This window comes from Peromyscus californicus, unplaced genomic scaffold (assembly GCF_007827085.1).
Source record: "Peromyscus californicus insignis strain IS unplaced genomic scaffold, ASM782708v3 Scaffold_18__1_contigs__length_77618521, whole genome shotgun sequence".
Classification (NCBI taxonomy): domain Eukaryota; kingdom Metazoa; phylum Chordata; class Mammalia; order Rodentia; family Cricetidae; genus Peromyscus; species Peromyscus californicus.
This window is the reverse complement of record NW_026294480.1, coordinates 54,024,533-54,041,139: the sequence shown is the minus strand read 5'-3', so window position 1 is coordinate 54,041,139 and position 16,607 is coordinate 54,024,533. Positions and strand designations below refer to the sequence as shown.

The 16,607-nt window shown below is 48.2% G+C and overlaps 1 protein-coding gene across 1 annotated transcript in view; it reads left to right on the top strand.

The window, feature by feature from the left end:
• Positions 1 to 13,021, top strand: part of Mrps27 (mitochondrial ribosomal protein S27) — an 89,196-nt gene extending 76,175 nt beyond the window's left edge. The window contains exons 8-11 of the mRNA XM_052743447.1: positions 4,628 to 4,730; positions 7,012 to 7,154; positions 9,347 to 9,520; positions 11,819 to 13,021. Coding sequence (XP_052599407.1) covers positions 4,628 to 4,730; positions 7,012 to 7,154; positions 9,347 to 9,520; positions 11,819 to 12,058 — 660 coding nt within the window. The 3' untranslated portion in view covers positions 12,059 to 13,021. The remainder of the gene's footprint in view (positions 1 to 4,627; positions 4,731 to 7,011; positions 7,155 to 9,346; positions 9,521 to 11,818) is intronic.
• Positions 13,022 to 16,607: the final 3,586 nt, after the last annotated feature.

Here is a 16,607-nt window from a genome sequence, read left to right as displayed (position 1 = left end):
TTCGGTGTGTTTTGTTCTCTACAGAGTGGAGCTGGATGCTTCCCAAGTGAAAGTCCTTACACACATTTGTGGGGATAGAGGAGGCTGTTTTCGTTTTGATAAGGGCGGGGGTGGGGGGGGTTAACCCAGGGCCCCTTGCATGCTAGGTAAGCGTTTTACTACTGAGCGACAACCCTAGCCCCTTGTGGGCAGTTTGAAACTTGAGCCGAGTCAAGTGAGCTCAGACGTTCTGCAGTGAGTCACAGACAGTCGTTGACAGCCAGACATGGCAGGCTGAAGAAGGAGGTGGGCAGCCAGTTTTGACCACGAGCTAGTGTGGTTAATACTGACTGACTTGTTTGTGTCAGAGTTTTCCTACAGTTGCTCCACGCCAGTTGTGTTCCAGAATGTGCAGCATGCCAAGCTTTGGCTTCAGCGCTTGAGTGGGAGATTTACTTACAGTTTACTTGTTAGCCTAAGGAAACCGTGGTGAGAACAGCAGAAACTGACACTAAATGGCACTTGCTCTATACTGTACTGTGTTCTTGGCTCTTAGATGTATTGATGCCTTTAATCTTCACAGGAACTCTACAGAGATAGGGAGACTGAGGCATGGAGGCAATACAGAATAACCGTGGCACCAGTAGACGATGCCAGGCATTGTGGTCCTGTGTTCTACCCTTAATTTCAGTAGCAGATCGGAAAACCTCCGTTTGGATAGGAGCGGAAATGTCATCCAGTCCAGCGCTCCTTCCACAGACCTGAAATGTTCTGCTTTACTGAGTGTCATGACCTGTGGTATAGCGTATATTCACAATTAAGTTATTAAGTATATACTGAACCTACTTTTTAATCAGTCGCCAAGTACTACATATTTAGCGTTAAACAGACATTTTCTGCTTGTAGCCTAGCACTTTAAAACAAAACGAGGGGCTCGGGAGACGGCTTAGTGCTTAGGAGCACCTATTGCACTTGCAGGGGAACGGGGTTCAGATCCCAGCACCCATGTGGTGCCTCACAGCCATCTAAAACTCGAGTTCCAGGGGGTCCGCTACCCTGTTTAACCTTCACAGACCCCAGGCATGCACATGTGCATACACACGTAGGCAAAACAAGCACGCAGCTATAAAATTATGACCTAAGGAGTACTGCACAAGAGAAGTCAATGGAAAGCCCAAGTCCATTGAAGAATTTTCCTTGTTCTTTAAACTGGGATTGGTTAGAAAGGGAAACTACCTAAGGAGGGGTTTACAAGGTTAATATGTGAAAGATGAATCATCATTAGCTGGGTAAAGAGGAAATGCATATGCCAAACTGGCAGAAAAGGACACGGTATGCAAAAAGGTGCTAAAGGAAGCTGGGCACAGTGGTACATGTCTGTAACCCCTGCTCGTGCAGAGGCTGAAAGAGGAGGATTGCTTGAGTTCCCAGAATTGGAACCTCAGTGTCACCTGGGCAACGTAGTGAGACCCAGTTGGGGTTGGGGGAATAGGCTGGAGGAAGACGGCCACGTCACGTGTGCTTACCTGGCAGGGGAGTACCATGATCGTGATGGTTGATGCCCCTACAACAAAGAGGATGTCAGGGGCAGGGGCTGTGAGTGAGCTCAGACTGGGCCATTTTGCTGTCATCCAGAAATAGTGAGGCATTTTCTAGTTTTAAACAGGAGGGGGTTATAATCAGATTTACACTTTGAAGCCATCCCTCAGCTGGAAGGTGGGGCGGGTCAGGGAAGGGGTAGCTGTAGGCAGACTAGTTTAGAGACTTAGGGAGTCTGAGAGGAGCTGATGATAGAGGAGCAGCCACCATGAGGTGGAACCAGAGTGCCCACTCGATACTTAGGGACGTAAATATCAGGTGAGGAGGAGCTAGATACAGAGGTACAGAGGAGAGGATCAGATGTCAGGTCCTCGGTTTCCAACTCACCTGGACAAAAAAGGATGTATACTTGCAAAAGGAACTCTGGGGAAAAGACAGTTTTGTGAGGAAACAGTTAATTTGGCCCTAACTATGTTGCAAACTTGGGATACTTTGAAGCAGTCCAAAGATTTCTCAATTGAACTTCAGACACATTTGGAGCTTTACATCTGTATGTAAATGTGTGCAAATGATCTCGAGATAAAAGCGAATGGAAATCAATGTCATATACATATCAGATGTCAACATACATATGTCAAACACATACACACAAATTTGTGTCAGTCACAAATTAAGGAGGAAATTTGGAGTGTGTGGGACCACACAAACCATGGAAAGAATGGCCTAGGAGAAAGGGTAGATAAGATGGGAATAATGCAGGGTCATTGAATTTACTGACATCAGAGCAGTAAGTGGTCCATTTTATCTCCATAGAGAAACAGCGGGAAGCCAGATTAGGATGGATTAGTGTACAGAAGAGACAGCAAGTGTAGGTGACTTGGGGTGTCTGTGAAGAGAAGTGGGGGAGGAGGAGAGGAGAAGGTGAAGGCACAGCATAAAATGGGCCAACCCCGCTGAAGTGGCGCCTGGCAGTCAGTCCACACTACCAGTAGAGTATGCTCTAAAGTGCGTAGGACCAAAGTGTTTTGGAGTTCAGATTTGTTTAAACTGTGGAATGTTTGCAGTAAGATACATTGGAGGCAGAACCAAATCTTCATTCGTGTTTTATATATACTTTAGACACTTACCCTAAAGGTGATGTTTATGCATTATGTTTAATTTGTATATGAAATGTGTCATGTAATGTGACATTTTCTGCTTTCAGAGTTCAATGAGTTCTAAAGCTTGGAACATTTTGGGTTTTCAGATTAGGGATACTCAGCTCATGTCATCTCAGACCCTGTCAACAAACTCCTACTGGTCCCAGCATGTCACAGATAGCTATTGTTTATATATTTGCTGTCCATTCAGCTTCCAGTCCCTGTTGTAATCCTGATGATGTGGCTCATCTTTTCTCCTCAGGAAAAAAAAAGGTTTCAGACAGTGAGATGGTCCAGTGGGTAGGGTGCTTACCATCAAACCTGATGACCTGGTTGATCCCTAGAATTCACATGGTACAAGGATCAAAGTGACTTATGCATGTTGTCGTCCCATCCCCCACCCCATGCAGACATGTCCTCACATATATACATAGACATACTAAAACAAATAAGTATTTGAAGCCAGCCTGCTCTACATAGGAACAAGTTCCAGGCTAGCCAGAACTACATAGTGAAACTTCTCAAAAACAAAATTCAGTTGAAAAGTAAGTATAAGAAAAGGCTTCAGGCTTCTTACTTACTCTACACTGGACCCACTTTTCAGTCAGGGGAGAAGCAAACTTGTCTAGATTATAGTGTCAGCTTTGGGAAGTGTAGTTCAGTGGTACATTAGCAGGCGGAAGGCCCTGGGTTTGCTGTCCAGCACATGCACAAAAGCCGGAATGGTTTGCATTGGAAAAGGTCCTTACTTAGCAGCTCCTCCTTATCTGCCCTGTGGAAGCCTACGTGGAGTTTCCCTTCCAGGGATCCACTGTTTTCCGGAGTGTAGGGAAATCTCAAGAACTGGGGCTTGCACTGCAGGAGCCGTGGTCCGGACCTTGAATACCGCAGAGCCTCGCTCCATGGCACCGCTTGCAGCTGCAGACCTCCTGCCTGCTCTGCCTCTTCCCTCGTTCTTGGGGCAGACTGTGCAGCCAGCATGTGTGCTGTGGGAGGGGCTGCAGCCAGCATGTGTGCTGTGGGAGGGGCTGCAGCCAGCATGTGTGCTGTGGGAAGGGCTGCAGCCAGCTTGTGTGCTGTGGGAAGGACTGCAGCCAGCATGTGTGCTGTGGGGAAGGGCTGCAGCCAGCATGTGTGCTGTGGGAAGGGCTGCAGCCAGCATGTGTGCTGTGGGAAGGGCTGCAGCCAGCATGTGTGCTGTGGGAAGGGCTGCAGCGCTGGCTGTGTGGGGCATCTAGAGGATTACAGCTCCTGACGTCTGGGCTGTTGCCGCACCTCCTGCGAGTTCTGCATTCAAGGAGTGCCCCAGTACATTTGTTACTGGTGTGTGGCAGCCTCAGCGAGGCTTGTGGCTTTGCCTCCTTTTTTTTCTTTTCATGTCTCAAAAGGCTTCAATTTTATTGCAGTACAATTTTATACCCTAGGTTGAAAGACGTAGTCACTAAGTGTTTCTGATTGCCTAATTTGTTTTCAAGAGGCACAAATCTATCTAAAAGCAACTTAATGGTGGTACTTATTTTAACAGTGTGAAGGAGTCTACGGTTGCTATGTTGTTAGTGTTCTCCCTCCCCCTGGAGCTGGGTAGTATGAAGCCGACAGCATGCAGGGCCTCTTTGATGCTCTCAAGTCAGCATGGGGCCGGAGTGGACTCTATTTTCTTTTCTTTTTCCTGACTGTAAAAGGCACTGGTTCATTACCAAAAGGAAAATAATGAGAAGCGTGAAGAAGAAAACCAAAATGACTTCATGATTTCACCAGCTAGGAATCTTTTGAGTTATATATAGGGCATTTCTATTCTGACTCTTTTCTAATATAAATACCTTTTATTTATAGTATTGGGATAGTTCTATACAACCTTGTTATTTTCATAAGCTTACTAAATACAAGCTATTTGGTGTCATGAAAAAGTTCACATTTGCGTGAAGTACCCATGGCTGTAATAGGCAGTGATCTGCTGTCTTCTGTTGCAGTGGGAAGAAGAGAGGAACTTGGGTGCGTCCCTGTTGCTTCCAGGCCTAAAACAGAGGAACACGGTGGGCATGAGCTCCCAGCTCTACGGCTGTGCGCTGCTCGGTAAGCTAAGAGAGCCGTGTTAATATTGTCGCTTGTGGAGAGATGTGGCATGGCTTTTTGTCTCATAATAAAATTAAAACTTCATTTAAATGTACTAATGGAGTTATAACCCACATGTATAGACAACAAAATGGCCCTCAGTGGCCTTACAGTTATGAACAGTCAAGAGATGTCATAAGACCTGTCACCAGTGACAGGGTCAGAACTGATTCTGTCAGCTGTAGTGAAACTCATTTATGGTCTGTGGAGGAAGAGGGAAGCATAAAGAACATTCTGGCACTCTGTCCAAAGAACTAGCCAATCTTTCACAGTGTCCAACTACAGTCCCGGAGGTAAGAAAGAGTCAAATTCAGCTTGTGGCTTTGACTTTGTTTCAGGTGAGGGAGGAGAGCTTCAGAGAGCGTACTCTGGGAGAGTCCCCTGTTGGCCCCGTGTGATTGTACAGACCAGGTGCAACGGTGGCTTTGGTGCCACTGCTTTGGAAGTGGGGCACATGCAGAGGACAGCCTCAGGGTGTGTGGGATCTGGGCAGACCATCCAGCCTGACTGCATCCAGTGTACCCCAGTCACAGGGATTGGTCAGATCCCCATCCCGCCCCGTTCTCTCAGAAGGCAGGCCTCCACTGAGAGCCTTTTCTTTGCTCTTTGCTTCTGCCTGTCCTTCTGAGGTGTGGCTCTCTGCCGTCCAAGCTTTACCAACAAAATAGAGTGTGGGTTCTTGGATGCTGATTCCAGTATTAACTACTGAGAGACCTGTCTCTCAGTTTGTCAGACCGGCTAGCAAACTCACACCAGAACGTTCACTCTTTTTGTTGTTTAGTTTGATTTGAAGGTTTTGCTGTTGTTTTGTTTTATTTGGAGAGTTTGTTTGGGGTTTTGGGTTGTTTGGTTGAGACCTAAGTTTCCTGCATCCCCAGCTGACCTTGAGTTCACTATGTAGTCACAGAGGAATACTGTAAACTTCTGATCCTCCAGCCTCTACCTCTTAAGTGCTATAATTACAGGCATGCCTGATTTATGTGATGCTGTGAACTGAACCCAATATCTTAGGTGAGCCCTTTACCAATGAGCTGTATGTTCTCAGCCTTGGTTTTTGGCCTTCAGAGATAAGTTCTTGCTATAGCCTAGGCTAATGTCAAACTTGAGTCTTCCTGTGTCCTCTCCCTAGGTGCTGTGACTGCAGGTGTATGACACCATACCCAACCTGCAGCTCTTGCTTAAAATTGCATTTTGCTTATTTGCTTCCTATTTAGATATTGATTTGCATTTTTCCCTTTTGTGTTCAGATTAATGTTCAGGACTACTATACTGCATGGATCGTTCAGAAAGTTGGCAAGGCTAAGAAAATGTACTTGGCTGTTGTTTATGGGTAGAGGCCCTGGTCCCTTGTGATAGGCAGCCATGCCATCAGACACCCTGCCCCCATCCCTGCTCTCATTGTGTCTGCTCTGCCGCCTCGCTTGACTCAGGCCAGCAACCCAGAATGATCCCTGTCCAGCCCAAGCACCTTAAAGATCTAAAATTAGCCGTCACCTGAGGAGCTTTGTCTGCTGGTATCCTCCTATGGCTTCCCAAATCCTCCTTCCAGGAAAGATGAGTGGAGGCAGACTTAAGACCCAGCTGCTCAAGGTGACTTTGCTCGCCAGTGCTTAGAGGGCTCTGGTCCCTGGTGCAGAGGCCCCTGGACTTCCCAGGATCCTGCTGCCCCACCACAGCCCGTATGACAGTTTGGGGGACCCAGGGGAAATTCAGGCCCCATGAGCCAGAAGGTTGCTAGGACTCTGATTTAAGAACTGATAGTAATACTCAAAGAAAAGATTTAGGGTTGTTTGTTTGTTTATTTTTTCCTTTCTCTTTTCATAAAGACAATAGATTGGCTGTTTGGCATTTTTAAAAACACGTCACACATTTCCTGGCAGAGGAACATTGTCAGATGTTCACAGGATTTTCACAGTAGGAAAGTTGTGAAGTTTTTTTTTTTCCTTGGGAAGGTTTTGGCCTTGAAACAAAAATAGTATTTCCGTCTCCTTATGTCTTCAGGGCAGCCTTCTGTAGAAAAAACTGTCAGTCTCTTACAGTTCCTCAGCCCAGTGATTCGTGGGCTCTGGTGGATCTCCAGGCAGATGAAACACGTAAAACAAATTCACAAAGCTTGCGTTTAAAATGTGCAGGCTGAGGTTCCTCATCTAGGCTGGTGTTTGCTGGTACTTTCCCTAGCCTTTGGCTGCAGACATGCTCGGGAGACACAGCTGAGGAGTCTTTGTGGTTCTTTTGGCCACAGGAAAGGTGGAGCTGAAGCGAGGGCTGCAGGCCGTGTACCACGACATGCCTCTGATGTGGATACCAGGCTACCTTGACCGAGCCCTTCAAGTGATGGAGAAGGTGGCCTCCTCCCCTGAAGACCTCAGGCTGTGTGGAGAAGCGGTACGTTCCTGCACCCGCACTCAGTCAGATGGAGTCATCACTGTTGGTCTGGCTGGTTTGAATTTGTTCAGTTGTCTTCCCCTTCCCTGCTTTCTATGTTTGTCTAGAATTGGTAGTTATTCCGTGGAAAAGGATGAAAAGAAACCGCAATGTTACTGACAAGAAGGCAATGGGAAATAAGATTATTGTTGAGTCATACCTCATTATGTAAGAGGAAAACTGTCCCCTCCCCTGAAATTCAAACTCAGCTCAATAAACACCATCCTCTTCACCATCCCCTACCCCCATCCAAAAGGAATTAAAGGTGGCATAAGAAAGATTAAATAATCTTGGTAGATTTATACCTCATGTAGTCTGGAAAGACTAGATAGCAATTTTCTTTACTATCCTTAGCTCTTGGTATTTGCCTCCCAAGTATAAGTTCCTGAGTTCGGATGCTCAGAACCACTCAAAAAGCCAGGCACATCAGTGTATGCTACAGTCTCAGTAATGGCAGCCTGGGAAGCAGAGAGACATGGATCGCTGGAAACTCACTGGCTGACTAGGCTAGACTTCTCAGTGAGGTTCCAAGCCAAGAGGCCCCATCTCAAACAAAAACAGCAGAAAGTGCCTAAGAGTGACACCTGAGATTGTCCTCTGAAGTCCACATGCAGACACATGAGCACCCACTCCGTCTTCATCAGCCACACAGAACTGGATACCGGAGAAGACTCGTCCGTCTTCCTCCCAGTGGACTGTCCTGTGGTACATGTCTGATGCTGAATCTATGTCACTTGGTCCCGTCATTTTGCCTGTCTCGATCATTGCCCTCCCACCTGTGCCGAAGTTCATTTCTCAGTCACCTAAACCCCGACACTGAGTTCCCTAGGCACAGCCAGACTGGGAAACAGCGCCTTTACATCCGACACCGAGCTGTTCCCTCCCGGCCCTGCTGCTCCATCCAGAGAGGCCCAGACACTTAGCAAAATGAAAGGTGGCCTTGTTGCCACTCATTTGTGTGGACTTGACCTTGAACACACTGAGGCTCACCCGAAGCTTGCATTTCAGTCAGGAGACACTCAGTCCGATACCTACTGTGACGCCTTATGCTGACTCAATCCATCCCATTCTTTCCCAGTCGTTATAACCAAGGATACACACTTGGAAATGTGTGTGTATGAAGCTGGCTGTATTCAGTGTTGGTAATTGAAAACACAAGTTTTGCACGAATCCTTCACCAGGGATAGTTCTTTCTAATTTCAACCAACTTTGCATTCTTTTTATTCTAATTTAAGGAATATATTCGAATGTCAACAAGAATGTGATATACAACACATAAAACATTAGCAGCAATAAAGCCTTGGAGCTTGGTGCTTTGTTCTACCGTGACATTGATGGGGTTAATCAGCATCCAAGCAGGTGCTTCTGCAGGCTTTACTGCTATTTCCTTCCCATCTCTAATGACCAAGCCCTGCATGGGTTAAGGGGGTGTACCCCATGGTGGAGGTGGGGGAGTAAGAGAGCCAAACAAAATGACCCTCCCTGTTTTCAGTTGCTTACTATTTAAGTCACAGAAACCCCCTCATTAAAATGAATTTCCTGTGTGCATCTCCGGCCGTGGCCAGCAGCTTCTATGGATTAGGCTGATCCCTAATTTATACTACTCTGTGAGCTGAATCTTCCCGGGGGTAGAGGGGTGCTGCACATAGCCTGTGGCTTTACCGTGCATTCAGAATAGCCTTTTGTTGTTTGTGGTCTATGGTGGTCTTTTCTTTCCCTTTGTCCCAGTTCCAGACGACTCCAAAGACAGACATGAAAGTGGGTGGGGTTCCTCTAGTGCCCATCAAACGTAATTCCTGGGTTCCTACCCAGGCTACTTTGGCTAATTACAAACAAACTTAATTTACCATTGTGCTGATCACTCGGATAGGTGATCCTTAGCTCATGTCTGTAGCTTCTGTTTTATACTGAGTTCTTCATGCTGTCTGAGAGGGCATGGCCGATGGATAGAATTGTTGTTTCCTCCTTTTTTCCTTGTTTGCAGCACTGGGGATTGAACCCAGCACCTCCTGCATGTTCAGGCATTCCAGGAACCCCTGCTGTTCCCACAATGGTATCCTCAGTCTTGGGGGTCCCCCCTTTCCCTTTCTTTGTCTCTGACCTTCACAAAGTCCAAACAAATGATGTCACTCTGATCCTCTCGTGCCCCACAGCTCAGTGTGCTGGACGGAGTCCTGACGGTGCTAACATCTCCAGCTGACCAGGCCTCAGAGGAGCCACAGCCCCAGGAAGCTGAAGGCAGCTTGGGCTCAGCAAACCTGGTGGAGCAGCTAGACATCGAGGAACCAGAACATTCCAAGCTTCCCCGATACCTGGAGCGATTTAAGGTGATTCAGAGCAGAAATGGAGCCTCTCCCAGCCGTGCATAAGCATGCTTCTCTCTGGTGATGGACAGGCAGGCTTTTCCTGCATCAGTCACACACAAAGGCATTAAAAACGCACAGCAAGAATTGCATTTGTATTGCTTCCCAGAGGCTGTGGCCTTAAGAGAAACAGGTGGAATTTTTATGAGTTGTACTTGAGCTAATCAGTCACAGTGTTGTTCAACTAAGGCAGCATGGCATCCCCAGTGATCCCTCATATGTGCCTGACAGGTGGATAATGCCTTGCCTCCTCTTAACAAGGGCCTGACTTCCACTCAAGGTGGAGTATCTGGTCATTTCTCTACGCTACACCAAATGTGGTCGATCGGAAACCCAGTTAGACACCAGTCACATTTTCAGCATGCAGAGATAAGGTTCAGGCATCCTTTGTGGCTCGTGGCTGGTAGCTTTGTGCTATTCAGGGGGGTGTTAGAGGTACTGCCTGACACTTCATGACATGTAAACAGGTTTCCAGAACAGCACTGAGCACTCAGGCTGGCTTTGAACTGTGTCCTAAGATCCTCTGCCATCAGTGTCAGGGAAGAAGATCCATGGTCCTCCTCCATGCCTCTTTCTTGTCCATTTAATACAAAAAGAAAGAATTACTTTCTAATTATTAAGTCATTATGAGTGTAAAAATGCCCCCTCCATGCCAGCTGCTCCGCTGGACCTTTCCACAGTGGGTAGGGAGAAATGTTGCTGGATTCTTACCCATAAGTCTGTGTCTTCTGAACCAGCAATGGGAAGCCTCCCTTGTCATAATGGGATCCCGTTATATTTCAGGCAGTTGTTTCTCCCAGTACTTCTGTAAGGGAGGTCATTGCCCAGCTTCTCTCTATAATTTGAAACTGAGAATAAAAAACTAACGTTCCTATCATACCCCGAGAACAAAGCAAAGTGGAGAATTTATACACAGTCCTTCCTCCTAACTTTGCCTGTCAGTGTACAAAGCTTAAAGAAAAAAATCTCCTTCGCCCTGCAGATTCTTCAACAGTTCCCAAGTTTTGTTGTCAAAGGATGGAAACCTGTGCCTTCATTAACCTCTCAGCCGTCATACTTCCGCAGGACACTTTTTGAAAATTCAGAAAAGAACAGAAACATGTTTAGCTGCTAGCCGTGACCTTAGCTGTGTTAGGCCCTAAGCGCTTCCCTTATCCTCACCCGACACCTGGGTGGGGGAGCCTCGGCTTAACACGACCCAGCACTGAGCCTGTCCAGAGCCGGAGTTGACTTTGGACAAAACTCGGCTCCCTCACAGTTGAGATTTTATTCTGGTGTCCTTGGCTATCTCCTTGGCTTCAGACTACCTAGAAAATGATGTCAGAAAGAAACCATTTTCAGTTTGTATTTCCTTTTCTTCCTGTTAACTGATTTTCATTAGTCTGAGGTAATCCGTTTGGGGCTTAGTTCTCTGTAATTAGACCTGTCGGCTCCTTGGAGCTCATGGGGCCTTCCTCCTTCCACCGTTCTTGCTGGCCAGGCCTTATCCTGTCCACTACGTCCCCTTGGGATGAAAATGTGGACATCTGCCACTAAGCTGCAGCTGGGGCCTAAAAGCCACTTTCTGGTGATGTATATCTTGAAGCACTTAAGTAGATTAATGCTTTTAGTACTTCTTCGGGAATACCAGGCTGACCCAACCAGGCTGCCACCTCAGATGGAGCTGTAAGCAAGCAGGAGGTAAGGGCCAAGCTGCAGGGGGGCGCAGCAGGTGGAGGCCTGCCCTGTGCACGCACTCAGAAAGCTGGTTAGCGTTAGTGAGAAATCCCTGAAATGAGTTCCAGCTGTTGAAAGAAACCCCGGGGTAGGGACTCAACTGAAGTCAGTTAAATGAAAAGACAGGGATGAGCTGGCTCTGGTTTCAGAAGTCTCCGCCATCTTGTTCGCGTCCTAGAATCCCGTTACTTGGAGCTCACTGCTTGCTCAGGAGCAGGCCCGAGTGGAAATGTGTGTTGCACCTCTGCTGTCCTTGTGGCTTAAATAAGAGCCGAAAAGGACGCAGAGAATAGGGCAGTGGAGTTGCACTCTGTGAGTCAAGGTGAAGTGATTACGCGGGCTGCGCTGCCGGGTCTCTGAGTAACTGCTGAGCTGGAGAAAGTAGCTCCAGGCAGCTGCACCTGGAGGAGAGCCTGGGCGCTTCCTGCAAAGCATCTTTTCCTGCAAGCAGATTGTGTGGCTCTTTAGCAGAGGACTTAATTGCTTCTCATTTCCTTTTTCTCCCACCTGCTCCCTTATCTTATTTTTTTTCTTTGTTTCCAACAGGCCTCGCAGTCTAAACTGCAGGAGTTGGGCAGGATTGAGGGAGAAAGCCTTTTGACTCTGACCACCCAGCTTGTCAGAGAACAACTCCCCGCATGTGAGGCCGAGGACCTGGCTGCTTATGAGCAGACATTGCGTGAGTGGCACCTGGAGCGGATGCAGTTGATCCAGAGGGAACAGGAGCAGAGGGAGAGAGCGAAGCAGGAATACCAGGCCCTGAGTGCCGCAAAGACTGCAGCCTAGAGAGCCGCAGGCCAGCCCTGCTGGAGGACTGTGTGGGCCAGCCCAGTGTCCGGCACGGACAGATGGGACTCAGCCTGCGCTGGCCAGCTTCTCCTTTTCTCTCAGCAAGCCATGCATAGCCCGAAAGCCACCATGTGCTGCATGTCAACACACTGTCTGCCCATCCAGATGTCAAGGGCCGGGGAACCAAGAAAGTGGCAAATGATTGGGCCAAAGCCTCCCCCTAAAATCTCTAACGGGCTTCCGGGGCTCACAGTGGGGTCCTGGGCACAGAGTGTGGGAAGTTCTCAATACCTGGTGAGGGTGATGGAGGAAGCTACAGCCGAGGAATCGGGTCTGCGACACAGTCTGAACGGTTTCTGGCCCTTGCCCAGGCACGTGGGGCCACAAGCTGCACGTCCTGAGACCTTGTGCCCCATAGTCCCGACTAGTGCAGAAATGCTGGTGATTAGGCCTTGGGTGCTCACACATTCCCACCGCACCACGCCCTCCTCTTTCCCCTCTGGGAGAAGTACAGCACAGGTCTCCAGACCACAGCCTCACCAGATTTCTGATTGTAGGAACCCACAGTGACATGTAGAGATGTGGGGGCTTTTGAGAGAAACTCTGCCCTGGGTGTGAGGTCCTTGTGGCCTGACTGGAGTAGCTTTTCCCACACATTGTCAGAGACGTAAAATGAACCTTTGGTACACACGTGTGCACACATGTACACATAGACAACTTTAGAGCAAGCCTTTCTGTTAAAGGAGAAAATGAGAAGGGATGGAACTTGAAGTGTGGAGGTGACGGAAGTCAGCGCAGACTGTCAGAAGGTGGGACATAATCTTCCCGGAAGCCTCTCGGGGAGAGGTTTGGGAACTCGGCCTGCTGTGTGATGCAGCCTTTTAGTGCAGTGGTGCATCTTTATTCAAGACTGTATTCTTCTATCAAAACCTGGAGAAATAAAGACGCCAAATAATCTCAGACCATTTATCTGTGGTGAAAAGGAGAGAGAGGGTCCTGCCCTTAATCTTACTGTTTTGAACAGCACATTTTAGGCCTCTTCCGTCAGACTATAACAAGCGTAATAATTACAGTTATTACTCAGAGTCATCAGAGACTTGTGGTGTGCCAACATCTTGAGCCCTGTGAGGTAGCACCATTATCCCCATGCGGTAAGGAAGGAGATAAAGCTAAGTTCAGCTGCTGCTGCCCCAACCCACACTGTGTCCTCCATGGCTAACCTCAGCCAGGGTCCTCCCAGCTGGTAGCACTGACTCATCACCAAAAGCATCCTGGTTTATCAAAGGCAGGGTTTTCTTGGCCATCCTTTTATAGAGTCAGGATGAGTCCAGTGGCAACCAAGGAATGACCATTGCTGTTGAAGCATCTTGTTCATTCTTGGGCTCCTAATTTTGCCTTCGTTCCCTAATGCCCCTATCGCAATTCCAATCCTCGCTCAAAGAGACATTCCTGTCCCTGAGTCACTGCCCTGGTGGGAGCTTGCAAAGTCCCCCTCAGTCCTCTGTGACTGTGTCCTCGTCTTAGGTCTCCTGACATTCCAGTCTGCTGTCCCTTCCCCGCACACCTGTCTCCTGAACTATGATGCCCTCTCTTCCTAGACAGCTGAGGCTTCTAGCAGTCGCTGTCCTCTGCCCTTCCATTGATGTCTTCTGTGCAGTGGACAACCTTGATAACCTAGCCCAGCACAGACTTTCCTCCTTGCTCAACTGGGGAGGATCTGGGGCAAACTACCCAAGGTCTCAGATTTGAGGTGCCTTTCTCTGCTTTTATTTCATACATGACCCCTGTAGCTGTATGATGCCCTTTGGGGAATCTTTAACCACTGCAGAAAATAAGTACATGCAAATGGCTGGTGAGGAGGAGCAAGGAGTTAGAGCTGGGTATAAGGAGCATTTTTAGAAGCCCGTGTCATTTGGGTCATTGAGTGGATACAGTCAGGGGTTCAGGTGGAGGCAGGTTTCCTGCCTGTGTACAACCAAGGATGTAGAAATGGGCCTGGCAGAGAAGCACCCCACGAGGGCTATCACCATCTGCCTGTGTTGCCTAGAGATGCTTGAGGCCCTCATAACCCATGCCAGTGAACTGAGGTTAGAAATATCTCTTCCTGTGAGCTCTGAGCCACCACTTAAGGACCCTCTCCCTGCTCCATTCTGATGACCTTGAGTGGCATGCTTCCTCTGCCTGTATGGAATCTGACCCTCTGCTGGCTCTCCTGGCCTCCTGTGACATAGACATCACTCTGGCAGGCCCATTTTCCTGAGACTTAATCTGTAGCTCCTGACAAACCCAAGTGAGTCAGAGGTTTTGGCTTTGCTCTGTGTCGGTCTTCCCTGTCTCTGGGCTCTTCTATTATGGTAGGTAAGACAGTCTTGCTGTGTAGCCCAGGCTAGCCTCATGCTCGAGCTTATCCATCCTCTGCTTCCTAAATACTGAGATCGCAGATGTGTGCCCAGAGAAGTGGGCACCATTTGGAATCAAATGGAGCCAGTGAAGAGAAGAGAAGAGAAGAGAAGACTCATTTTGAGTGCCTCCTTGCCTGGCTTCCCACTGCCGTGGACTGGAAGAGATTGAACCCAGAGCCCACCCTCATCCCTCTCGGTTTTTATGAACCATCCTCAGGGCACATTTGCAGCCCCCCTTTGCCTGTCAACTCCTGTCCATTTTGTGAATTCTTAATGAATTCTCGGAATTCATCAATGAGAGTGCCACCAGACCGTAAACTCCATGAAGACAGGAGCTCTTCCCGTCTAAGTACTGTATCCAGAGGACAGTAATTACCATGACTGAGTAGAATTTCCTCTAAGATTGGAAGTCTGAAGACTGAGCTGTATTATTCTCCCAAGAAAACTACTGACATGTTAAAAGCCATATATACAAAGGAGAGGGTTTAACCACAAGGAAACCTGTAATTCAGACCCAGTGAAATTTGTCCAGTAGAGGTTTTACGGGGAGAGAGAGCATATCAGAATGATCACTGTCTCACTTGTAGCCTACTTGTCTGCCTACCTGCCTCCAGGCAGACAACTAGGAAGAGGAGAATCCAGAAGCCTACACCACCACACCCAGCAAAAGCTAATATTTATTGATTGTTCCTAGCCAGATAGCATATTAAACCCTTTGTATGCAGTATGGTAATTAATCCATAAGAATGTGGTAAGTATTGTTGCAGCTGGGCTTCCTCCATGTATGAAAACAAAGTCTAGGTGAAGCACCAAGGCCACCCTCAATGGGCCGGAGAGCCGGAGTCAAGCCGGCTCAGACTGGCAGGTCATTGTTTGGAATACCCACCCCCACACAACCTCCCACACAAAAGCAGGCTAGAAGACAAGGACTCAAATGGAGTGATCCAAAGAAGGTAGGTAAAGGGGAGAGAAATTCAACAGGGAAAGAGGAAAACCAAGGGAAATGCACTATTGTGTGGGGGTAGGTAGGGCAGGCTCCCTCCTGCTGGGGGCCCTCCAAGAGGCGTCTCCTTGTGCACACCGCAGCAGCTTCCACCAAGGGCCATGGCAGTCGAGTACATACTTGTGAACCCCATTCTTTCATTGGCTGGTGGCGCTGCGGGCCTCCTCCTAGCCTACTACCATGTGGAGGCCCACAAAGGTTTCCTAGTGAGATGGGAACTTGCTTTACCCAGCAGGGCTGCATTAAGAGATGGATTGACAATGTGCAGTGCGTGGTTACCAGGTGATTGGAAGAGTCTGCACTTGGCTGTGCTGGGGGAGGTCTTTTGCTCCGCCCCCTTGGCATTCCTTTAAAAGCCCTTTAGCAGAGCCTGAAGGGGCTGGTGGGTTTTGATCCAGGCCCCCCCCCCCCCCCCCCCCCCCCCCCCCCCGAGGCTATCCTATGTTTTTGTTTGTTTGTTTGTTTTTTGGGTTTTTGTTTTGTTTTGTTTTCAAGATAGGGTTTCTGTATGTAGCCCTGACCGTCCTGGAACTTGCTCTGTAGACCAGACTGGCCTTGAACTCAGAAATCCACCTATCTCTGCCTCCCGAGGGCTGAGATTATAGGTGTGCACCACCACCGCCTGGCTTATCCTATGTTTCTATATATCTCTCTCTCCCCTCTGTATTTCTATCTAAATATTTCTCACTTCTCTCTAAAGTACCTTGGGGGAAAAGTGGGGGCGGGGCGGGCCTCCCACACTACCACAACCAGTGAATACCCCTGGTATGAGACCAGGAACCATGCATCACCAGTGGCAGCTCTCTGCAGGAGCCTGGGGTAAAACCCAAGACGGTGATTCTCAACCGGAAGTAGTTTCCTTCCAGGCACCTTTAGCAGTGTTTGTTGGTATTTTTGACACTCAGCTAAGGGGCTGCTATTGGGATCTCCTGAATAGAGGCCAGGAATGCTGTAAACATCTCAGAGAGCACAGGAGAGCCCTCTACCACACACCTCAAGAACTCCCTAGTCCAAAATATTAATAGTTCAGAACCCCTGGACTAAGACTTATGGGCAGGCACCCAAGAGACTTTCTGCAGTGATAGCATAAACTTGGAGAGCAATGGGTTGTGCCTTCTCTGACCAAATATGCATATGAAAT